The sequence below is a fragment of the Sparus aurata genome, chromosome 16 (genome assembly GCF_900880675.1).
Source record: "Sparus aurata chromosome 16, fSpaAur1.1, whole genome shotgun sequence".
Taxonomy (NCBI): domain Eukaryota; kingdom Metazoa; phylum Chordata; class Actinopteri; order Spariformes; family Sparidae; genus Sparus; species Sparus aurata.
Window position 1 is genome coordinate 24748135 of NC_044202.1, and position 25954 is coordinate 24774088.

The following is a 25954-nucleotide window of genomic DNA, read 5'->3' on the forward strand; positions in this document are numbered from 1 at the left end:
CACTCGAATACATACAGAAATACGTGAGTGTCCAGACCTGTGTGGTTGGAGAGTACGGATCAGATGATCTATTTCTAAAAGTCTGATATGTTGAGGTTACTCTTCTTCATATAGGAGGAAGGCCTTAGGAAGTAGGAGCTCAGATGATTTTCTCTCATTTGGTAAGACATTTAGGCAAAAACTACATACTACACTTGCAGTATGCATTGGTACTGAGCACCTGCAAATACATGCATACTCTCAGTAGTGTATAATGTAAAAGTGAGTATGTATGCAACAGTGAGAAGGCTTTAGTATAGGCATAATGTGACACAGCTTTGGTATGTCTAGTTTCAGTTTTAAAACATCTAGCCTCTATCAAGAAGGAAATAATGTACTGTATACTACTGATGGATGTTTTTTAACTCTAATTTACTGTCAAAAATATCTCACTACACCTTAAACATCAGACACAATCACATAAGTAGCAATTCAGTGAGAGGAATTCATAGAAAAAGATACCCTGTTTTTGGAAAAATATTCACTGATCCACTGGCAGGTTTTATTCACTTGCAGGCAAGACACACCTTATAATCACTGTTTTGTTTTATTTTTCTTCTTACATTTATTTTTGGAATGGCAATTTTTGTTTAAAGGCACTTTTGGTAAGAAATGTTGATTTTTTGGGAATGACACTCAAAAATCTACTTTACCTCCAAATAGGACCTTTAAGTAACAAATCTGAATATTTCCTTTAATGCTCAATATACATATTCTATACTACATTACACAGCCAACAGAAATCTTTTACCCTTAAATCTGTTATAAAATACATGTCATAGAATAAATGTGAAATATTAAATATGCCATTGTATGGATAACTTTATGCTCTCCACACCACAAATTGAAGATAGAAAATTGTGCTGTGAAACAGAGTCTCTTGAAATAACTAGTTATTTGACAACAGTTATGAGCAAGTCTGATGGCTTTACATAATGAATATGTATAACCTTTTTACCCATACTTTTTCCTAGAACCTTTGAACTATGTTGAACCATTAACCTTTATCATAGTCAACATTTGAGTCAGTTGTAGTCGTAAGTACATCTGTCCCAGAAAGACATGACTGCAACAGTGAACCAGCATCCACAATCCAAGATCCTAAAACTGCAGCAGCCACTTGGAAATGATTCATCTATCATTAATTTCATTAATTAGACACTGTGCTTCTCCTCCTGTGACATTTTAAAACTTCTCCTGTGAAAGAGGGCTCTTGTGTGCGCCACTGTGTGTGGTTTTCTATTGCATGTACAGTGTTCAAGAGACTTCACTCAATTCAGCAAACGAGCACAGTAGCAATCAGTAGTTTAGAATCCTGACTGCTAGATGTCCCCATTTCACCTTAAGCATGTGTTTAATTTTTGCTCCTCCACTGTCCACTTGCGGGGATGGAAATTATCTCCAACAGTGTACAATGCGTCATATTTGACTTGACTCGACTTGACTCAAGGTGATGCTGTCCTAAAATTGTTTTTTTGTTTTTTTTTGTTTTTTTTTACGGTGGTAATCAAAGTTTTATTATGAAAGTAGCGACCGGAAGCTGTATTTCCCGTACGCGTCAGTGTGAGGGATCCTTCCTCTGTAGTGTTTTGGTCCAGTTGAGCCCACTCACCAAAATGACAGCGAGGAAGTCTGGCTCACGACTGGAGACCGAGATAGAGCGGTGCCGTTCAGAGGGTCAATGGGACAAGATACCGGAGCTGGTGCGACAGCTCTCAGCCAAACTAATATCAAACGGTAAGAAATGTTCGGGTTGTTCGTTCATTGAATGCGTGAAGGCCTCCTCCCTGGTCTGAGTCCTCGGTACTTCCTGACAGCGAAAGCCGTGGATGTGAGTCCTCCAGCACTGTACTCTGGTTAGAGTCAGTTAGCTAGCAAAGGTCAAGAAAGGGACATGCCTGTTTCCACAGGGGATTTGACCATTTCTGGGCAGTGTGGTGTGTACACACCGGGATACATTGTTTTTATTGTAGGGAGAAGTCACAGTGAGAGTGTTGGTCGCTGTGGTGTGACAGTCCCCCGGCTCACTCTGCTCTCCCGTCAGGCGTAACCCCATTAAAATATCTGTACATTTAACGTCGTCTTTTGCCTGACTTGTATGATATAATAATCACATTCTAAATGGGCAGATATTTGCTGACAGCTCGGCATAGCAACTAGGTTCAGTTAAGTTAGCTTTGTGGCTAAGATGCGTGATGTCTGCATGCTAGCTGCCAAACTCCTGGCTGATGCTGAATTGCCCACTGCACTACTGGCAGCACAGCATCATGATATTGATATCTGTTAACGAGAGAGGAATATTTTGGTGTACATATTACCAATACTACGGGAATGAGCAAATTCCTCCCTGTAAGGTATATGTAGGTTTGACATGTCGTTGCCTTGTGACATGATTGCCTTACAATCGGGGAGATTTAAAATAAATTAATGTAAACGCAATCACATATTAAAATCACCTGCTGTCATTAAATTTATTTTTAATCTATGATGAAACGTCTCTATTGGTGCTCGCTCTGATCTAATCGATCTTCCAACTTGACAATTAACTAGATGCTGTCATGAATGTGCTTGCTCTACTGCTGCAGATGTTGCTCCAACCTTTCACCCCTGCAAATACCCATGGCAGACTGCTGGTGGTGATGAATGCATTTGCTAACTGTAAATATTTCAGGTGTGATTGGTGTCTCCTATTAAGTCCTTGGAAGAAATCTTGAAACAGAAATATTTATAGATCTTTGTAGATGTAAGCCAAATTTAAAAAAACAAAAAAAGTAAAAATATACTAATGGCTTTAGTGACTGCATTAAAAATCCCCTGACCGTACATGCAGCAATTTGGCCAAATAGCACGGGAGATCTTTTGACTTTAAGTTAAATAACTTCAGAAAGCATTGATGTAAGACGTTAGAGCTTTATTTAACATTTTGATCTTGGTGGGAAATGCTTTGGCATGTTCTTGCATAGAATTAATGTGTAACAGTATAATTTGGACAGTGATTAAAATGTGCTGCTGCCATTATGGAATGTCATTTTAGCACATGAGCACTGTGAGCTCTGGTCACTGACTGGGAACAGTAACAGGATTATTGCTAATTTCACCTTTTTGAACACACACACACACCCACAGGATTAAGAAGCGCGTTAAAGCTCTACATAATTCTGGATGGTATGTGTGTAAGCAGTGTTTCTTCGTACAGCATTTAGCCACAACATTTAATAACTAACAGGTGAATTTAATAAAACTGATCATGTTGTTCCAATCCAATGTTCTCCAGAGAAACTTTGGGTCCTGGTATTCTTGACATTCAGCCAAACACTGTTGCAGACCAAGTAAACCCGCTTGTAATGACAACACTCTCAGATAGCTGTGTCCCCCATCCATTAGAACAGTACTGTCACTCCACAAAAACTGCTCAGAATGGGCCCAGAGGACAGTTAAAAATAAGCCATAGCAACGATCTGGCTTCCAAACCCTCAGTGGGAAGCCCCGTTATGGATCAGTATGGATCTTCGCTCTGACTCATCGAGGCATGGACACAGCACCTCTTGGGTTGTCCTGTGGTGTCTGCCATTGGGATCTGGGGATTTTGTAGTTCAGGTTGATGCCTTGAGCTCTTTTTTATTTTCTGTCTCCTACTGAGGGGCCACTGCCATCATGGAGTGAATTTGCCATTGGGGTTTTTTTGATTTATTGTAGGTTTGTTGTAAATTGATTTTAGATTTAAATTGGCAGATGGATGCAAGACTGACTATATTTATGTACCCAAAGCCTGTCCAAGTGATGGAGATGATGAGATGATTTCTCATCTCATCTGTGTGTGTGTGTGTGTGTGTGTGTGTGTGTGTGTGTGTGTGTGTGTGTGTGTGTGTGTGTAGATGACCTAGGGGAGCTGTTGCTGGGGGAATGCAAGCTTCAGACATACTTGAAGGAGAACCCCATCAAACAGGGTGCCAGTCCCAGGGGCCCACGACCTAAACTCGTGGAGGTCAGGAAACACCTCACTGCTGCTCTGGACAGAGGAAACCTCAAGGTAACTGTAGATGGAGGCATGGTAGACAAACTGACTGACTGACTTTTTGACCTTTTAAATTCTTATATGTGCTGTCCTCCAGGCCGATTACCTGCAGGAAGCCAGCCTGTTGATGGCCAAACTGTGCTACGTGGAGGGAGAATACAGAGATGCTTTAGGTAACCCCCCTGTTGTTTGGTTTATTTACTCTGGTTTATTCTTTGTTCAGTATTATTTTATTAACATAAAGAATTTTATTGATTGTATGCATGAAGTAATAGTGGACTTGATACTTAACTGATGTATTGACAGGGCACTACAACAAGGTAAACCTGGATGACATGCAGCTGGTGGGAGCTCCTGTGTATAAGCTGTCAATGATAGCAGAGGCATATGCTACTAAAGGTACAAACACACATACACACATACCCAGTCAACCAGCCATAAATTCACCCCCCCCCCCCCCCCCCCAAAAAAAAAAAAAAATTTGCCACTTGCCGTCAGCGTTTCAGCATTCTCCAAAATAACTGAAGTAGACGAGGACTTGTCAGAAAACAATTTGAAAAATAACATGAAATGGCGTCTTTCAGCTGGCCTGGCATAATTCAAGTTTTTTGGAAGGCCTGACATCCTAAATTAATTTAAAAGATTATTCACACTGTTGTGGGTGTACAGATTGGAAAGAGTTTTCAATCAATTTTGAATCAGTCCAGTCTGCCTTAACATCTGTACTACTGCTTTGCTCCACATGGTGGCACTACAGTGTCACTGCTGATCACCAGCTGAGGGATAAACTTTAATATGAATAAATACACAAAGTCACACATCAGTCCCCGTAGTCAACCTTGAATGATAGATATTTGGTCGGCATTTGTCAAGTAATTCTATTCTTTTCAGATTTGTCAGTGTAACAGCTTGAGCAGTTTTGAAGTCAGGTAATTTCATTTGAGATAGGAATGTGATGACAATATATTAGTTATTACGTGTTGAGTCACAAAGCTGATATCCTCAATAGGAGAAGATGATTACCCGGATGTCAACAGCTAAACCAAACTAATATACTAAAAATATTTACATGAAATGGTTTAAATGGATAAAATGATTACTAGATATTGATTAGTAACTTTTGGCCTTTGTTGCTTTTTGTTTATATCTGTCACCCTGAGCACTCCTCTCTCCTGTTAGGATTGTGTCTAGAAAAGGTCCCAGCTGCCTCTCCCTCTCTATCCAATAAGAACACTGGGTCTCCAGCGTCAAATAGGAGCACAACAGACCGGGAGCAGGAAATCATCAATTGCTATGAGAAGTCGGGAGACATTGCTCTACTGTACCTGCAGGAGGCTGAGAAGGTGTGTGTTTATGGGATTGATTTGTTTTTGTTATGTTAACATAGAATATGTGTAATTGGCACACTTTTTTGACAACTTCCTCACGTGGTGTCACACAAGCACTCACCGAATATCTTGTAAGCGCCTTGACTCCTAAGTCCCCAGCCTTCACCGTGGGTGTGTGATGAATAATCTGCTGACAGCGTGCAAATCTGACTAATGCGTTACAGCCCATGTTAGCCAACTGGCAAACAGGTCTCTTCCTCATTACAGGAAGGATATTAATCAGTCTCAACGTTAATGTTAAAGCTTCATTCATGTGAGATATATTCAATAAATTCATGCCTGAATACAATAGAATGTGTAACACCATCATTTTAGTATGTAGGTGTAATAAAAGAAAATGATATCACCTGGATAAAGTCACTAAACATGGATGTGGGTTGGAGACACAAACTTTCTTCAACTTGATGATTAATTGAAAATCAAAATATTTTTTTACTAATTTTCTGTCTATGGATTAATCAATGAATACTGTTTCAGCTCTATTAATTTCACTTTAAGTTATCCAGAGGATATTATGTAAAGAACACATTATTCATGAATGTAAACAATGATGTAATTAATCGTTCTGAGAGCTGCCAACGCTTGTTGTGAACATTTCAACAAAGCGTAAATGCCCCTAACACATAAACTAAACTAGCAGATTTTAACACGTTTATGTTTCTTCCAACTTTATGTTGCTGTAATACCTTGATTTATAATCCAGCACAGCAAAACTTTAGGCCAATAAACCTATGTTTTACCATTAATGATTTTTCATACAGTCCCGCAGAAGACAGAAACACTAACTAATCTGTAATTTTAGTCATAATCCAGATAAAGTAACATATCCTGTAATGTTTAATAAATCTCTTGAACGTTCCAAGATAGGGTGTTTTTCAACATGTTCATAAATTTCTCGGGGGATAATGCCTGCATCCTGATGTAAAAAAACCAGACATATTAAGGTTGGTGGTATCTATGAGTGAGTACAAGAGGGAACTGTTGGTCTGTCTGTGCTCTACTGAGTGCCATTCTAGTTTTTGAATGCCTTTCTTTATCCCTGTACATCTATCTATGCAGGCGTTGTCAGCAGGGATGCAGAATCGCAGCCCAAAACCCGGACCAACAGCCCAGGACCTGGAACTGGGATACTTTTTGGAGACAGGCCTGCAGAGAGCCCATGTCATCCACTTCAAGAACGGGTGAGAGAGGGAAACAGCTGGTGATGTGAAGGGAAAGGGAAATCGAGAGTTGCCTGTCAGTCACAATTGCTTTTAACCATTATGTACACTTCTCACAAACTTCTAGTTTAGAAAGGGCGTCAGTTGCCCAACAGAAACCAAAAGCAATCCTTTGTGGGCACTCTCCGCCCACTTTGCAGTTATGGTGTTACAAAGCTGCTGACAAAAAGCAGAAAGTGTGAACATAGTTAAGTAACATACACAGTGCAGTGGAATGGTGTTCCCACAGTGTTGTTTGATGGCTGCAGCAGCTGCTAAAGCTTTGTGCTTGACAAAAAGAAAGTGGATGAAATCTGTACAGTTGTCTGTCCTTTTCTGCTTTATTGCTCAGTGCTAGTCCATCGATCCTGCAATGGATCCTCTTTAGTGTCAGTAGATGTAATTTACTCGGCTTTACAGCATCATCTAAACACCAAGTTAAAGGCTTGAGAATGTTTTGGATCTATTTTGGAGTATGCACATGCATCTGCTGAGATATCTTGCATTCACACATACAGGCACTACAGACTCTGACAAGTGTTTTTCTTCCTGTTTCCTCACCGCGTTGCCGTAGCAACCTGACACGAGGCGTGGGCCGCTTTCGGGAGATTCTTCGAGCTGTTGAGAACAGAACCACCCAGAGCCTTCGAATGGTGAGGGATGGGCTGAGAGGCTGGCTTGTTCTTTATGTTGGTCTGAGATCAGGATATGTTTTGTGCATCACTTCAGGCTTTCCCTTTGACTTACTTAAAGGAAAAGTTTGACATTTTGTGTTATACGTACATTTATTTGCTCTCCTTACAAGGTCCGAGGTCAAGCACATGGCACCAAACAAATAATTTCTATGCTTTGGTTTTTATATTGATATAGCATGTTGGATAGTGAGCTTTACTAGTGTAGCAAGGTGCATTTTGTTATCTTCTGATGCAGTCAGGCTAGGTGTTAGCCCCAGTTTCCAGTCTTTATCGTAAGCTAAGCTAACTGGCTGCTGATGCTTGATTCATATTTATAGTCGTATCAATGTTCTCATCTAACTCTTCTACTATTCCTGTAATATAGCTAGTTATAGTTAGTTATAGCTACCCAACAATTAACACACTGCTGTAATGCAAAACTTGAATTCAAACTTTTATAAATGTAGATTATAAATATAAATAAATATAAACATTATGACAACAGAATCCATATTACAGTCCGTACGGGGATAGAATCATTAATATTATGTTTTCTGGGTATATTAGGAGCAAAGTAAGCCCCAAGTTAACAGATTGCTGCTGTGTTGGCACCAGTGTCTTTGCCAAACGTTCATTTGTGTATATGCATGTGTGTGTGTGTGTTTGCAGACCATAGCAAGACAGCTTGCAGAGATCTTGCTCAGAGGAATGTGCGAACAGAGTTACTGGTCTCCTCTGGAAGACCCTCCCACAGTGTCGCCATTGGACGATCCCACACGGCAAGGACACACTCATAGCAAGAACTACAGCCTAAGCCGACGCCCACGTGTGTACTCGGGGGAGAAGTAAGTGATAATGTGTGTTTGCTGCTGCTAAAGTGGGAATACGGTGGAAAATAGCCAAAATCAAACTGTTGCCAGTGTACTTTTTCAACATTTTCTCCCTCCATCTTCTCCTATCCCTTTCTTCTCCATTTTTCCTTTTTCTCTTCTCCTTGACCAACTCCATCTTTTTTGTGCATCACTCTCCCTCAGTCTGTTTTGCCCTCAAGAGAACACAGAAGAAGCTTTGCTGTTGCTGCTCATCAGTGAGTCCATGGTGAGAATCCAACACTCTTTGGAGAATACTCACAGCCGTCTACAACGCTTGATCCTCAGCTTTGACAGTGCCACCTCTACATCTTTTTCTGTGTGTTTCAGGCTAACCGTGATGCTGTCCTGAGCAGGATTCCTGAACACAACAATGATCGTATCATCAGCCTGCAGTCGGCCTCTGTGGTGTACGACCTGCTGACTATAGCTCTGGGCAGGAGAGGGCAGTATGAGATGCTGTCAGAGGTGAGTAATCCCTGTGTGGGCTGCATGGTCACCAACCATAGTGATTGTAAAAACTTGTTCAAAACCCACACCCATGGTACATCCACATGAAATATCACCTTCATTCCTTTGCACATTCAAGCAAGTTAAGGTTACAGTCTAATTTGCTCTGAAATGACAGTAGACAACTACATGGAGCTAAAAGCTGATAACAGTGATGAAATGTGTCATGTTTTTCACTTCTCCAGTGTTTGGAGAGAGCCATGAAGTTTGCCTTTGAGGAGTTCCATCTGTGGTACCAGCTTGCCCTGTCGCTAATGGCAGCTGGGAAATCAGCTCGTGCTGTTAAAGTCCTTAAAGAGTGTATTCGTCTGAAGCCTGACGACCCCACCATCCCGCTGCTGGCTGTCAAGTTGTGTATTGGACCTCTGCACTGGGTAAGGACCATCATATCGACATACACTTGGATAGTTGCTGAAGTATCTTAAAGACTTTTGATGAGCTTTTCTTAAGGTAGTGTTGTTTGAAATATACATTAATCTAATATGACCCCAAATCTCTTCTCTGCTTGTGTTCACTCTTGTTTTATGTCTTTTTGTGTCCAGTTGGATGAAGGCGAGTGCTTTGCAAAGATGGTGATTGACATGGGGGAGAAAGCAGCTGAGTTCAGAGCCAAAGGCTACTTGGCTATTGGGCTGGTTTACAGCCTCAAAGCCACTGATGGTAAGTCTCTGTTTGTCTGTAATCTTGTAGACTAGAATTGACATTAATCTTGCTTAATCAGGACAATTTGTCGAAAGCAAGCCACATATTTCATGTGAAATGTAAAAAATACATCATCAAGACCTCAAGTATTCTCTTACATTATATTATTAGATGCGTTCACTGATACATGCTCTTCTTGTATAATTAATAATGCAACTGACTGTGTTCTGTCTCCCTCTTTCTGTCCATGACTCCTTCTCTCTGTGTCTCTGTAGCATCACTGCGAAGCACACAGGAGGAGTACCAGAGGAAAGCTTTGGGAGCCTTCCAGAGGTTGGGACTGAGCCATGCTGCTCTCTGTTTTCTCATTTACACCCACATTTCCCTCAGAATCATTGTGTCACAGCACAGCTTTACAGACTAACAGAATGTGAGCAAACTGCTTTGAGTTTATACTTTTATCAATCCTTTATATTTACCTGCATCATTTGCACAGTTTGTCATCTGTCATATGCCGTGTATGCTGTGACATCCTATCATGAATATGTTCTGAAAGTGAAGTTTATATTGGAAAAGAGCTTTAGTAACACACATACTTGTGATATTTGATATTTTTACACATGTTATTCCTCCTGGAGACTGTGATATAGTCTGCAACCCAGACTGCGCAGAGTGCGCTCTATGTTTTATAAATTAATACGGTGAAATGGTCCTAATATACATAATTTATCACATTGATAAAATGCTGCAGGAAAGCCTCCTGTTTTATACGCAGTCATTCTGCTTGTTAATATGGTGTTACACTTTCTAAATGTGTCTAAATGTTTAAATAGCCTCTGGTTTGATTTCTTACATGTTCCATTACTTTGCTGTCTTTGCTTCTGCAGCGACCCAATTTCCCCGCAGGGATCTTTAAAGTTTAATCTTATTTAACTTTTTATTCAGCATGTCTGAACACACACAAAATCTCTCTCTTTCTCCGTAGAGCTCAGAGTCTGTCTCCAACTGACCATCTAGCAGCTTTCTACTTGGCACTGCAGCTTGCTGTGTCCAGACAGGTAACACAGTGTCTAGTGATATATGTATGTAAAAGTCATGGCTGCCAGAGACAGAAAGTCATCGGAGATCAGGGAATAGCACATCTGTCATTTTACTTGGTGCTCTGTATCCCGACTGTAGTGAACCTGTAGTTTGTATATGTGTGTGTGTGTGTAGATCCCAGAGGCACTAGGCTATGTTCGACAGGCGTTGCAGCTTCAAGGGGACGATGTCCACTCTCTTCATCTGCTGGCCCTGCTGCTCTCTGCTCAGAAACACTACCATGACGCTCTAAATATTATAGAGATGGCTCTGTCCGAGTACCCTGAGAATTTCAAGTGAGACTCACACATTACCATTCAAGTGTTTTTCTATCTGTTTCACTGGGCTGAGTGTCATCTTGTTGTGTGTTGTAGTCTGCTGTACACCAAGGTGAAGTTGGAGTCAATGTGCAGAGGACCAGAGGAAGCTCTGCTCACCTGTAAACACATGCTGCAGATCTGGAAGAGCTTTTACAACCTTACCAACCCCAGGTAGACACACATAGACACACACACACACACACACACACCAAATGCAAATACACACACACACACACACACACACACACACACACACCAAATGCAAATAGTAATCCTGATGTTTGCTTTGGTCTTAGCCGTTTGAACTAGTAATGAACTTAATCGGGTTGCACCAGTAAACTTAATGGAATTTGCTGCCAGTAAACACTTAATGTGTAAATCAGTTGTGAGGAAACATCTGTGATTCCATCCAATCAAAAGCAGTCAACTCTGTCAACAGGAGGTGTCTGTAGAATCGCACACAGACAAAATAAAGGTTTTAGGAGGCCAAACAATATATCAAACCTAATCTATATAAACGTAACTACATGAATGCAGAATCTGTAGGAAAAGACGAGATTTGGTATCGTAAGACTTCTGAGTAAATCTAGAGTTGTATCTCAAATACAGTTGCTTAATCGAAATAGCCCCATTCACACTGCCTTTTCGAGGCAGGAATCTTGCACTAATATCAGACCTCTGTGTGAATGGAAATGCCGGCAGCGCAGGACACAGGTGTGTTAAATCATTGTGGGACGATAGCCGATTGGTTCTGACATTGTATTAAAGCGTCTTTGTAGATGTAACCTAACCAATGCTATTTAGTCATATAGTCTAACAGTATTAGACTTTTTTGTAATTCAAACAATACTGTGTAATGTTATTTTTGGAAAGTATTAGTTAATATTACACCTTCTACTCTTTGAAATAGGTCATAGATTGGCTCAGTTAATTCAGATAGCTACGCAACAAACTGGGTGTAAATATGGAGTCACAACTTACCTCCACATAAGAAATAGTTTGTAAGGTGCTTCCTGGTTTTTATTCCATGTTGTGTAAATGTTTAGTTAACACTAAACCTGTGTTTGCTGCAGTGATTCCGGCCGTGGCAGCAGTCTTTTGGACAGAGCCATTGCAGACAGACGACAGCTCAACGCCATGACTCTGCCTGACTTCAGTGACCCTGAGACCGGTATGCCCACACAGACACACACACACACACACACACACACACACACAGATAAGCCATTTCGTTCCAGACAGGTACCTTTAGGACTGCCCCATTGAAACCCTGTTGTTTTTTGTGCAAGGAAAATCACCTGTTATTAAGTAATGATTTAATTATGAAAGGGCATCAAGAGGGAGAAATGACTCTGAGGTCTTTAATTTAATCATTCTTCCTCATGTCTACAGATACTCAAGGAAAATGTCTGTAAAAAATCTTTCCCACTCCTCTTTTTATTGATTTATTTGATTTTAGATTTTATATTGATTTTCTTTTCATTTGTTTTTTCAATTGCTGCCTAATCTGGGAGTTATCAAGATATTAGCTGTAACAAACAGGAGAATAAGAAATATAGTTTCCATGCCGTAAAATGTGTATGCAGATTGAGAACCAGTAACCTGTTTACGTTTCTTTATTCCTGGATTAATTTCACTCATTTCTGTTTTGTTTCCTTTGTTCTAGTCTCAGGTTCTTCCTCTTCTCATTCTGGTTCTGAACTGCTCACTCCCACCTCCTCATCCACGATTTCCACCTTCTCCTCCCAACTATCCTCCCCACTATCCTTCCCTTCTTCTCCTCTGTCCTCCCCTTCCTCCTTTCTGTCCTCCCCTTCCTCCTCTGTCTTCATCCTTCAGCCTCCTCCTCTCCCTCCACCTAAAAACCCATCCTTTTTTCCTCCTCCTCCTCTTCCTCCTCCTCCTCCTCCTCCTCCTCCTGTGCCCACCAAGACCAGGACTCACTCCTTTTGCAGCCACGTCACACTCCGCCAGCTCTCCTCCAATTGTATCTGCCTTTACATCCACGTTGGCCTGTAGCATGGTGTGGAGAGTGACCTTAAGGAATACACTTTTTTTTGGAAGATTGGCTCATTGGTTAACCTTAAATAATGAAAGATTTCCCAATATTGTTTTGCTCTGGTGCTCTGTGTTAAGCAGTATGTCAATAAATGTCCATTAGAAATACTCCAAGTAGAAGACTACAGTGACACAGCTATTTATGATATATGTTCAGAATCCGAAAAATGAACTCACTGATGTAACTGATGTAGGCTGTTTTTTTTAAAACTCCTACTTTACTAGGGAAGTATTGCTTGCTGTGGACTTCCTTTCTGGCTGTGCTGCATTTAAGTCGACGAGCCAAAGACGGAGCTCCTGGAATAGGGGGGACAAATTCTGTAGTCACTAAATAACATTATCAGTAATATTGCCCTATTATTATCTTATCTTCCATATTTAAAATTGTGAAAGATAAAGTATTGAAGAGTAATTTCCACCAACAAATCATCAAGCAACCTTATTTTGAAGGTAACCTTTAAGCCAATTTAAGCCTATGCCAGATATTTAACAGATCTTGACAAATTAAACAATACAGACTTATATAAATATGTATAAATGAATTATTGACACATTCAATGACTTTCAGTTGAACAGTTTACCATGACCAGACTGGAACTAAAGTCATAAATGAGCCCGGGACTCTTGAAACCAATTATTGGAAGTGCCAACTACATTTATTTCTGTATTCTTAAGTGTGAAACTGTCAGACCAATCTATATATAATATTACTTGATTTTGAATAGTTTCCTTTGTCTTACTTGCTAGTGGTGCTGTCATCTGACATTGCTGCAATTTTAGCATGGAATATGGGAGTGAATAATTTGTTGGAAACATTTGGATAATTTGGGGATTTTTTCTCATCACTGACTTAACTAGTAAGATGACCAATGAGCCAATGGCCCAAAAACTTGTAAAGCTCCTTTATTTGACCAATCCCTAAGATTGTTGAGAAGATGAGTCTTCAATTTTTCTGATCCTTCAGACCTCACAAGCATGGACAGGAAGTTTAAAACTAAGATGACAAACCTTTAGGAAGTAATGGTCGTGCATAGTAACAGTCACAGTTCTCAGACCTGCTGTAAATCTCTGCATTATAACATATAGAACTTGTGGGTTAGAGTGCAGTTGATCCTGCTGCAGTTACTTGGCATTTTTGCAACTAACTGAAATTATCAGGTGAACTTACTCACTTGACTCACAACATGTTCAAACTCCACACACTTACACCTGCAGGTAGGATTTAGAGATCAGCTGGGCTTCTTTTTGATATTACAGTTCCTTCCTTTTACACATTACAGCTTCACTGTCTGTTCATATTTTCTGCTCTTCCTAGCCGTTGGTCTCTTGTTTATGTTACTGTTTTGCATCCTCCTCCTTTCTCTCCCTTTCTGTGATTCTGTGAAGATTTTTCGTCTGAGCCAACATTAATTTGTCTCGTTTCCCGGTTCCAACCTTATGTTGTCTGTCCTCGTTGCCATCTTTTAATGATGTCTGTTATTTAGATAAATGAATTAGCTACATTAAAAAATTCTCAAGATATAATTTTTCCCAGTCAGCAGGAGGACAGTGACATTAAAACTGTGACAGTAAGTCGATCACAATGATTAAAATTATGAGGAGTTTCTTTGGTTACTGTATATGTATACAATTGATGAGCGCACAAGTTGTAAAGCAGAGAAAGATGAGGCTCTTTTATTACTACTACAGTTTAGAGTATAAAGGGCACAAGTGGGAGCAGTGTGTGTCATGCAGTCATGTGGTCAAAAAGGCTACTGCGAAATATGAACATCTCATTGTGCCCTACGGTTTTCCCTCTAGGATCAGCGTTCTTTTTATCCTTATTTGGATATTTCTTCTCTATTTCTTCCTCTCTCTCAATCATTAACAATCGTATTTTCTGTTTTTTCCCATCCCTCCGTTTTTCAAGGCGGCCTTCAGGACGCTAACACTCTTGGTTTTTCCTCCATGTTTTCTGTTTGTAAGTAGCCATCTAACCTCCATCTGACCTCCCTTTTTTTCATCCATTGTTCCATCCATTTTTTGGTCCCCGTTGACCTTCCTTTTCCTGACGAGGTTCCGATATATGTACAATATCCGTGCCAAGAAAATATGTACATATATCCTATGCTTTAACATGATGTCTGCAGCCAGTTTCCTTGAAAATTGCGCTGAACTATTATCCTGTTGGTGGTACAGTATATGGAATACAAGACAATACAATTAAAGGAATACAAAGACAACATCGGGAACAAGGGAACATCACTCCAAAAATCTTTTGGAATCCTTTACAGCACAATACACGATGATGGTGTGTTTTTACAGCACATTGAGATGTAAAAGGCAGATTAATTTACCATTTCTGACATGTTTATCGTCTTACGTAAAGCAGAAGAAAGAGCAAATGATACAGAGAGACACAAAAAAGGAGAGAGAGAAGCAGCAGCTTCCAGATTGAAGTGTGGTTATAATACTGACATATACTAATACCAACAGTACTGCTGGCATGAGAAACAATTGCATGCAGGGTAACACTTTAATTTAAGGCATACAGCTAAACCCTTTAGTAGTTTCTTATTAGCATGTATATTAGTAGCATATTGGCTGTTAATTAGTAATTATAAGCATTAACCAAATGAATGGGTCATTTGAATCCGGTGTGTTGAGGAAGAGATACATATAAAACATGCAGGACAGGGGGACCCAGGACCAGGATTGAAAAACACTGCAATAGTGAATTAGTTAAGTCGTCACTTTAGAATGTGCAACATACAGGGTTTCTGCCGGGTCTTAAAAAGTCTTAAAAATGTCCATATTTTGCAGGTCCTAAATTACATTTAGTTAGGTCTTAAATATGTATGCTCATTTACCACTTCCGTCGTTACCTTTGGAGAAATGTGTTGGTGAGATTCACTGTTAGTTCCGTGTGTTTTAATTCTTCCTCAAGTAACCAGGAACATAAGTGGCATTTTGCCAACAGCCTGGTCGGAATTTATCACCGCACACTTCGTCAAGACTTCGACAGCGGAATCTGCTACATCTATGGGAAAGTGTAAATTTAACAAGTGTTTGTTTGAACAACCAGAATTCAGTTGATTAAAAGCTGTACCTAATAATGAATTAGAAGCACAGTGTATGCTCTGCAAGAGAACCCTCAACTTGGGCACACTTGGTGTGAAAGCTCTGGTGTCACACACAAAATCGGGAAAACACCAGTTGGCATCTAAAAGTCTCCAGCTAAGTCACACTTGTCACCAGTTCCTGGTCTAAGTTCATCCAGTTCTGCTCGTCCCGAACTCTGCACTGCCTCTGCCGTCCCGCATTCAAGCGACGTTCAGACCATCTTCGGCTCAACTCCGACGTTGAAAGCGGAGGTGCTTTAGATTTTGAACACGGTTGCTAAACATATTGGCAACAGATTTGGATGTAAAAAGTTTGTTATTTTTGAAGGTCTTAAATTTTGTTCAAAATGGTCTTAAAAAGGTCTTCAAACTTGACTTGTTCAGACCTGCAGAAACCCTGAACATATTGTGTGTTCAAAAGACTTAATTTAGAGTTATTTGGAAACTATTAAGTGTCATAATTTGTAGTTCTGCCTTTTGTCACATAAGGATAAGAGCTGTCACGATATCAGATTTTCACTTAAAATGTATTAATTATTACCTGTTTATTATAGGTTATTGAGGGAAAAATCTTAGTTAATGGCCTTGTAGTTGTAGAATATAGTCATGCATAAAATGGCATTAATATGTACTTTATACTGACTAATCAAGAGCTCATATCAATGGTCATAAGCAAAGAATTAGTAATGAGATACTCTATAGATCTATAAAAAAAATTGCACTTAGTTTGTTGCCTTTACTTATACTTGAGCACACTTGACACACTTTATTTATATAATAATAACCGTTCGTCATGATGCTGCTGTTGAAATATTCAATACACTGGAAGCACATTGGGGAAATGCACACTGACCAGCTTCTTTTGTGGCGATTATTGGTATTTTTTTTCATGTCAGTGTATTCCTTTAATTCAGTGAGCAGCTTAAGTGCATGTGTTGCTGTGTGAATCGTCCACATTTTAGGCACAGGCCCCTGCAGATAACTGTAAACTTGATTCAACATATCTAAAACAAGATTTTTCTTCTGCCTCAAGGTTTGGTCAGTTTGTTTTGTTTTGTTTTTTTATTTATACAAATATCCAGTTTAAAGATGTAATACATAATATTTGGGCACAAAATGGTTTAAGTGAAAGCAATCCATATGGAAATATACAGGGCCACTTCTTTACTTCTGACTTATCACTGACTGAGTAGCACTTTGTCACTTTGAAACAAGGTACTTTGTCATTGTCAAGGCATGCGTCCTGTCCATATGAGATCTAGGTATTGTGCAGGTTAAGAGCAGTGTTTTCAGGAAGGTATAAGGCATGATGTAGTGATTTATGATTCACTCAGATTCACTTGACACATCACTAAACAAAATGTTTTATGATTTTCATCAGTATTTAGGCTAATTTATGAAAAAATACAGTTTGCCTCAATATGCTGGTAAAATGTTCTGGACTAGTCTGGCCTGCTGTATGCTAGCTTCCCAAAATGTCCCTTCAAGGGAAAGCAATCTTTTTTGCCATTTCCGTAAATCCACTTGTCCTACAGAGCTTTTATGTTCATATTTTCTATCTTACACATGGGTAGTCTTCTGTCCTGTAACACACAAGCACACACTTCATTTAAAAGTAGTGAAAGGTGCCAAGAGTGTTTGGTAGTGTAGGGCGGGATAATAATAGATGTGATATCTTTTATTTAAGCTAAGGTCTTATTTCAGTGAGCTGCGACTGTCACTCAATTTTAATTTAGTTTTTGTCCATATTTTACATAATTATATGATCTAATCCCTTTCGGCAGCAGTATACACAGCAATTTATAAAAACAAAAACTAGCCCATAAGTGAGACTGTTGTGTACTACATCAAAGTCCAGTACTGTATGGCATAATTATAACTAAATGTATGTTTGAAGCATTTAATTAGGCCAAGAGAGAATAAATAACTTTGGAATTACTAATATAAATGATTTGATCACACATAGAACAGATCATAGTAGACATTTGTGTCTAAATCAGTGGAATTAGTTGTAACGAAAGATCAGACAAACAGAATATAACCAAACGAGAAGTAGACAGGGAAAGATGAATGGCAGGTCAGAAATCTTCATATACACTGTTTGTTTTATGTAACATTAACAGGGCTTGATGATACACACATCATACTATGTTTTGCTTTCACAGACCTGCAGTGTGCATCTGAGGTCCCGTTTGCGTCCCTGTAATAATCTGTTGTCATTTAAATGCAGTGACAAATCAGAGGCACACTTCTTTCACTTACTAATCAGCAGAGTGCAGATTGGTGCAGTGTTTATGCATGACGGTGCAGAAATTAATTCATTTTAACCTGGTTAATCCAGGGCCATAACACTGTGTGTTGCAGCGTGTGGAATGGTGTGGACTGATTAAAGGCTTTAGTGCAGGGACAGGAAACTGTGTGCCAATGTGGGCTGAGCTTTTTACTGCATACAAACACTCCACGTTTCACTGTTCCTCTTTTCTCTCTCAAGTTGTGGGGATCAGTGAAACCTGCTGCTGTGTTTGGTCTAGTTAAAACCCTGCATTGTGGCACATGGCTGCCTAACACTGCTGAAGTTGAAGTCAGTACATGTAGAAGACGCTTTTGTGATGGTTTGATTCTCTTCCTCCAGGTTCGGTTCATGCTACATCTATAGCAGCCAGTCGTGTAGAGCAGGCTCTATCTGAGGTGGCCTCCTCCCTGCAGAGCAGTGCCCCCAAACAGGGACCTCTGCACCCATGGATGACCCTGGCTCAGATCTGGCTCCATGCAGGTATATACACGTACATACAGAAAAATGCAATAGACAAATGCAGTAGGCTGGTATTGTTTCTTTGTTTGATATTTAGATTTAAAGGCTTTACAGAGAGGAAGACTAGATGAGATTATGATCTGGTTCCTGTTTGACCACAGCCACACAAGCATTGTAAAAACACAATAATGTAATGTAATGTTACCTTACAATTAAACTAATACTATGTCTTAAACGTGCTCTAAAATAATTTCTGTTTGTTGTACCTGCCCGATACATCCTGTTGGCTTATGTAGCATTTAGTCCTTCTGAAGCTGTCTTGGCACACGCCTCTGGTCATGTGGGGACGGATCGGTCAGCAGGCTTGTAAACATGCAGCAAGTAATGCCTCGTTGACTCTAGCCAACCTGTAATTAATATTCCTTTATGTTAGTGAATAGCATCATCAGCGTATATTAGGAAGAACTTAACATTTTCATTACAATGACTAAGACCTGTGAGATCATGGGATCCAAAAATAAATCTGTGTAGTCACTAGATAGTTGAAGAAATAAAGAAGAAACTCTGTTACACAAAAAATTGTCTTACTTTTTTATGAAATTTTGATTTACATCTTGGCCCACCAAAATCCTTTCAATAATTAAAAATACAGAATACGTTCCTATTCAGGCATGAAACAACCCTTTAAATACAACAACACAAGTCCAAGAGAGAGAATCCCTGCTGACGATGACCCATGTTCACACCAAAAGGCCTTAACCTGTGACTTAATGGTCACAATGAGATATGCTTCATTTTGGGGTTACAAGATTAAAAACAGCTGAGGACTAACTGGCTTAGATGATTGTATGATACCCAGCGTCAATGATGCCTCAAAGGAAAATATACCTAACATGTTTTCATCTTGATTTGCAAAGTATATTAAAAGCTTGTGTAGGTCTTATAGAAGCATTTCTTGTTATGTAAAAATATTTTTACATCCTGACATCAGTCAATAAATCAAACGTAAAAGGAGTGGTTTACAATAATATTAAGCGTTTGTCTGGTCATACTGCCTGCTCAACTAAAAAAGTTTTCAACCAAAAGGCCATATTTGTCCACTATCAAATTCAAACCTGCATCATAACCTTTAACTTAACATTTTCCCTCATGACACACATGATCTTCCATCCAGCATAGACATCATCTAACAAATGGACTTAAAGTCTGGTGAGTGTGCAGGCGTTAGCTCATAAGACTGTATGCAGCAGCAGCTTGATGATCTTTGCAATCACACCAGATTAAATTTCCTTTGGAGCGCACTGGAGCCCTGATTCTCATTTCTACATCACCAGCAGACATAATCATAAGCAGACTGGAGAGTGTACATAAACAGATGCAGGCACCACACACACAACACACACACACACACACACACACACACACACACACACACACACACACACACAGCCATAGTCAAAAGTTGTTTATGCTGCTGTTTATCTCTCCAGCTGCTTCCTGTCAGAGGTGGTCATTTCCAGCTTGGCGACACAGCTAATATAATCATCCAGTCACAGGACAGACAGACAGACCGTTCAAACTAATTTCCTCCATCTGTCTCACTCTTTGTTTGGATCTTTCCATCACAGCAGTAAACAGAATGCATTAGGTGACCTTGACGCTGAAAATGTTTTTCTCATTGATGCAGTTTAGAGTAGAGAAACGAGGTTGTGCTTTCTTGCAGCCTTTGCTCTCTATAAAACATCTCTTCATGAAAAAAATCGCTTTCTGTTCATGGCTCTTTTACTTAAACCCCAAACATCTAGACTTTTGGTAAAATATTTATTTTTAATAAATCAGTTCAGTTTTAGAGATTTAAAAATTGTGATATGATTGTGTAACAACAGCATTCACGGGAAGTGTGGTCTTTATTTTATGAGACAGAAGCTGCTGGTTATAATGGCTGTAATCTCATTTGTTTACAGTCATTATAGCAGGCTGCCAGTTGATTCAACAAAGATACTGATGTTGGAAACAGTTGAATGTTCCACAAACTAATAAAAGCTGCTCTCGTAGTTAAAACACAAACATGTTCACCCCTTGTCTTCCATGTCTGTGTTTCTGACAGCTGAGGTGTACACCGGCATGTCGAAGCCAGCTGAAGCCTCGGCCTGCACGCAGGAGGCCGCTAACCTCTTCCCCACATCCCATAATGTGCTGTACATGAGGGGGCAGATAGCCGAGCTGAGAGGGAACATGGACGAAGCCAAACGCTGGTATGAAGAGGCCCTGTCCATCAACCCTACGCACGTCAAGACCATGCAGAGACTGGTAATGGACACACTCAGCCTACGATGTTCTTCTTCTGCTCTGTCCTGGTGATTGGTCTCTTGAGAATAAACAAATGTTGCCCTCTCCAATATCTGTAGAGCCCAAGAGTTTGTGTGTTTTAGGTAATTAGCCACAGTCCTTGATGACAGGCAGTTAGACTTCTTGTGAAAACAGAACAGTGGCCCTCTTTAGCTCCCCTCTGCCTCTTTCTCAATGGCACTATTCCATTTGGAGCACTGAGCTCTCTGTTTGCAAGTCCACATGGAAGATCGACCATATCAAGAGTCACTTCAACTATATAGTGTAGTCTTAATATGGACCATAAAAGTCTCCAAGAGTCAGTTTGTCTCCGTTCTGACTAACCGTGCTTCGCTTCCTGCAAATGGAATGAATGAGTGGTTACATGTTCAGTATGACACCACAAATTTATGCAATCCACATCCAGCATGCAATGTAAACATTTTCCAACAATACAAAAAAGTTTTAAAAAAATCCACCATGTCTATGATGACATCACTTAGGCAACCTGTATTTTTAGGGCCCAACCAGTGCGACGACCTATTGAATCTGTCCGGATTATTATTATTTTTCTGCTACTTTAAGTGCACTTTTGGAGGCCTGAACATACCCCAGAACTCACCATACTCAGAATATACGTCACATCTGGCGAAAAATGTGATAATTCAACATCATTAGGTGTGGGTGTGGCCAGGGAATCTATAGCACACCCTGCTGTATATCCCTGCCTTCTACATTCACATAAATTTGCAAACTTTAGTATGCATATCACACCAGGTAACAGGTGAGCATGCCACAGCCCGATGCGTGTGGACCGAGGGCCCGTTCATCGCTGCTTGCAGCTTTAATTATTACTATAATGCGTCAGAACATATACAACAGAAATAATTCAACTTGCCTTTTTTTCCAGGCTATTAAGTTGAAGAGTATTTCAAGGTTTTGAGGATCCATTACATGAAAATGTTACACTTTAAAATCATTTTTGTAAATACTGTGAAATGAGACTCACTGTTCACTTCTCTCAAGTCACTTGAATCTGGTTTCCTCCTGAAAAGGGGTCGCCAGGTGGTTGTGGAGAGGAATAAAACATACATTGGACTGCGGAAAGAGTTCTGATTGGACACACGCACAAACAAACCCTTTTTTTAATTTTGGCACTTGAAGGATCGAGGTCCATAACACCAACCTGATACCTGAGATAAGCAAGATGTAAAACGAACATACTATACATGTCCTTCATTCTGGTCAGACTTGAACACCACAGGGAGGTCTGCATGTCATCCCCGCTCTCTCTCACTCTGTTTCTTGTCACTGTTCGAGCTGTTCCATGTAATGAAGCCATGAAATAGGCAAAAAGAAAAAGAATCTTGAACACCATATTTTCATCGGTTTTGCGTTTTTTGGGAAACTCAAAAGCAAAAGGGGAAAACACCACTTTGTTCTGAAATTCCTTTGACTTTTCTTATTCCCATTAACATTTTAAAAAAGAGCAGATCGGTTTTATAGCACGTTATGCCATTCTTCAGGGAAGTTCAGAGCAGAGGGGATGTGTGAGAATAAAGGGGAAGCAATTTAGGAGAGTCAATTGTTCTGCTTCATCATCATGTATGGACACCTGTAGCTCCATCTTAAAGGATATAACATATGAAAATAATGTCACTCACTACTCGATGACATGTCATTGACTTAATTTCTGCTGTAGAATAAAATAGGATTGTATTGAATAGAATAGTTCTTTAGATAATTAATAATAAACCAGTAATGTGCAATTTCATTGTTGCTGTTCCTCAGTTCTAATTAATGGGAGGGGAGTTGTAGGCTTTTAAACTCTTTAAGGACACGTGTGAGCTGTGATTTTCAGAGTCGCTGTCTACTTACATCTGAAGTCAAAAAATCATTCCTCTGAGCACAGCAATGTAAACATCTTGGGAAGAGAAGACAGATGGTTTGAAACGTGAGTAAAGGAATCCATCTATGTCCAACTGGAACGACTGTCTCTGAACAGAGGAGGTGGCCTAAGACATTACTTATCACCTCCCCAGACAGCTGAACAACCCTTCACACCTGGGCTCACCGAGCCTAGTTGGACCAACGACCCAAATGTGACTCTAATGACTCTGAAACTCAGATCTTACACGTGTCTTTAACGACTCTATAAGGACACTCCCACTCAGAGCTGTAAAGCCTGCAACTCCTCTCCAGTTAGTTAGAACTGAAGAAGCCTCTTGGATGAGAGCTGAAACGTCTTCATGAAACTAAAACACGTCCAGTTGCCTACCATACAGCACTTAGAATTGTTGCTGTAAGTAATTCCCATAAAAGTGTCTCGCAATTCCAACAAGAATCATCACCAGCAGTTGTACTGCCTTAAACTGAATTAAAATGCCTTAAACTGAATTAAAATGCTTAGCAGTGCACATTCATCAGAACATAGTAACAGACTGTGCGCCTAATATTGTTCTTCCTCTGTCCTCTTCTTTCCACCTTTTTTCTTTTTAATTGTCCGCAGGGTCTGATTCTTCACCAGCTGCAGCGCTACAGTCTGTCTGAAAAGGTCCTGCGGGATGCAGTGCAGGTCAACAGGTAGTGTGTGTGTGTGTAGATATTTACAAAACACAAAATAAAATTTCAGATTTGTCCGAGTAAACAATCAAATGAAACACTAAAATATCCCTAACGCTCGGAGTTGTGTACTCACCACAGTAGTTTTTTCTCCTTGCCTCATTTTTTCTCTCTATACCTTCCCTTTCCTCTCCTGTCCTTTCCTTTGTCCTTCCCTCCATACTCCTTCTTTATGTCCTATTGTGTCCTTCTCTATTTCCACATATCCTCTCTCTTTCCTTCCTCCCTTTTTATTCTCTCCTCCTTCGTTGTTCTCCTCCTACTTGCCTCCCCTGCTATCCGCTTGATTTCACTTCTTCTTCCCCTTTTCCACTCTCCATCCCTGCTTCAATTTTCTCTCTTGTCACCTCTCCCCCTTTTCTCCTCTCCTCAGCACGGCTCATGATGTCTGGAATAGCCTGGGTGAGGTCTTGCAGGCTCAGGGAAACGCTGCCGCTGCCACCGAGTGTTTCCTCACTGCCTTGGAGCTGGAGGCCAGCAGCCCCATCCTGCCCTTCACCATCATACCCAGAGCACTATGAGACACACACCTTCAAAGTGAAAGCCTCAGTACTGTAGCACAGTGGCACAAATGATGGACCTGCAAGCTGCACACACCCCATATACACACAGCATGCCTGCATGCCACTTACACAGGTTTTACTGCCGAGCCCTCAGACACACACACACAGACACACAGACTGTATACAAATGCAAATAGTTCACGTGAACATACATCCATGCTTGCCCCCCCTGCCCCCCCACCCGTCCCACAATGCCTTGCTGTGTGTGTGTGTGTGTGTGTGTGTGTGTGTGTGTGTGCGTGTGTGCATGTGTGTGCGTGTGTGCCAAGCACGCGCATGTGTGAGGGTGTGGGTCGATCTGCACTTTTTGTGTGCCTGTTTGTGTCTGTACATGTGCACCCATGTCTGTGTATGTGTGCCAACATGTTGCCTGTGCATTTCTGTCCAGTTGTGTGTGATTTTTAGTATACTGTGTGTGTTTGTTATGTCTCATTCAAAGATGTAAATAAGATTCAGCTTGAGTTCCTAGCATTCAAAAGCCTAAGAGTTTACATTTTGTTTACATGTTATTTAGTCCAAAATGTCACACGCACACACAGTTTCATTTTCCATTCACACACTGATGATAAATCTAGCAAATAAACTGTTTTATAATTCTTTTCTTCACAAGCCAAATATTACTGATAATCTCAAACACACACACACACACACACACACACCCACTTGCTGTATCGCTGGCTCAGGACAGCCAGATCTTTGGGAATCAACCGCACATTGACAGACATGTTCCACAGATTACTGAGGAATCAATTTGTAAAGTTTAAATGCCAAAACACAGGCTGCATTTGCACACACAGGAGAACAGAGGAGCTAACTAAACTCGTAAATTAATATGTTGGGTTTCTGTACGGATAAAATAAATGTCATACAAGTGGAAAAATAACTATGATGAGCATATATGAAGAACAAAAGAGAACATTACTTATGTAAAAAAAAGGTGCTTATAGGCCCATTTTGTTCCCAACAATAGCCATTTCCTTCCGTTTCCAGTCTTTATGCTAAGCTAACAAGATGTTAATTTTAGCTTTATAATTGCCATACACATGCAGGTGGGGTATCAATCTTCTCATCTAATTCTCAGTAAAAAAGCAAATCGGCAATATGTCAATCTGTTGCTGTAAAACAAATCTCTTTACAATATTCAAATTGTACATTTTTAAATCACTATTTGGAAAAGCTGATTATTTTTTTTAGCATGAGAAGCCATAGTCATAATCTCTGAATAAATAAGTGTCATCAACACAAACCTGAAAATGTAGCGGATGACCAGTCAAGTTTCATTTAAACTGGTCGTAAACTTGGAGGTCCTGCGTTACATTTAGATTTGAACAAAACCAATGTCTGAAAAAGATCAGATTTTCTGTCATGTGTAAATGCAACCAGTGGCCGTGTTGTCTTTGTGTCCTGTTAGTCATGTTACATACAACTAGATGAATAAAGTTTGTTTTTCCTCCATATTTTTGATTATAAATGCAAAGAATTATTGTTGTATATTTGATTGTTCCAAGTGTATGCTGATGTTATGATTTTAGGAAGTAAATTATAATTCTATTTTCTGGAGATTGATGTTACTGAGAGGCTGTTGGAGGGAATAAAAGGATGTACTGATTCAGTTTGTTGATTTGAGGTCAGTCAGTGAGTCCTTTGTGCTGTAAATGAATGACTGAAATTAGAATGATATAATGATGAAAGATAATAAAAGTGATTAAAAACAAGCAGGACTTCTGGTCTGTTCGTCACATTTGATATGTTGAATACTGAAAACATTTATGCTCATGGTTAAAAATGAGACGG

General features: G+C 40.0%; 1 protein-coding gene across 2 annotated transcripts; it reads left to right on the plus strand.

Annotated features, from left to right (window-relative positions):
• Nucleotides 1-1575: 1575 nt before the first annotated feature.
• On the plus strand, nt 1576-25875 carry ttc7b (tetratricopeptide repeat domain 7B). 2 transcript variants are annotated; one of them, XM_030391386.1, is made up of 23 exons: nt 1576-1776; nt 3915-4069; nt 4152-4227; nt 4361-4453; nt 5234-5397; nt 6502-6623; nt 7216-7294; nt 7985-8160; nt 8350-8413; nt 8515-8652; nt 8880-9068; nt 9237-9354; nt 9612-9669; nt 10322-10394; nt 10552-10712; nt 10791-10907; nt 11810-11907; nt 12403-12723; nt 14704-14754; nt 18528-18668; nt 20755-20957; nt 23485-23558; nt 23971-25875. In XM_030391386.1, the coding sequence occupies exons 1-23, from the start codon at nt 1656-1658 to the stop codon at nt 24116-24118; spliced, it is 2940 nt and encodes a 979-aa protein (XP_030247246.1). In that variant the 5' UTR covers nt 1576-1655; the 3' UTR covers nt 24119-25875. The 2 variants fall into 2 exon arrangements, with proteins under 2 accessions (XP_030247246.1, XP_030247245.1); XM_030391385.1 differs by lacking the exons at nt 12403-12723; nt 14704-14754 and having other exon boundaries at nt 1578-1776.
• Nucleotides 25876-25954: the final 79 nt, after the last annotated feature.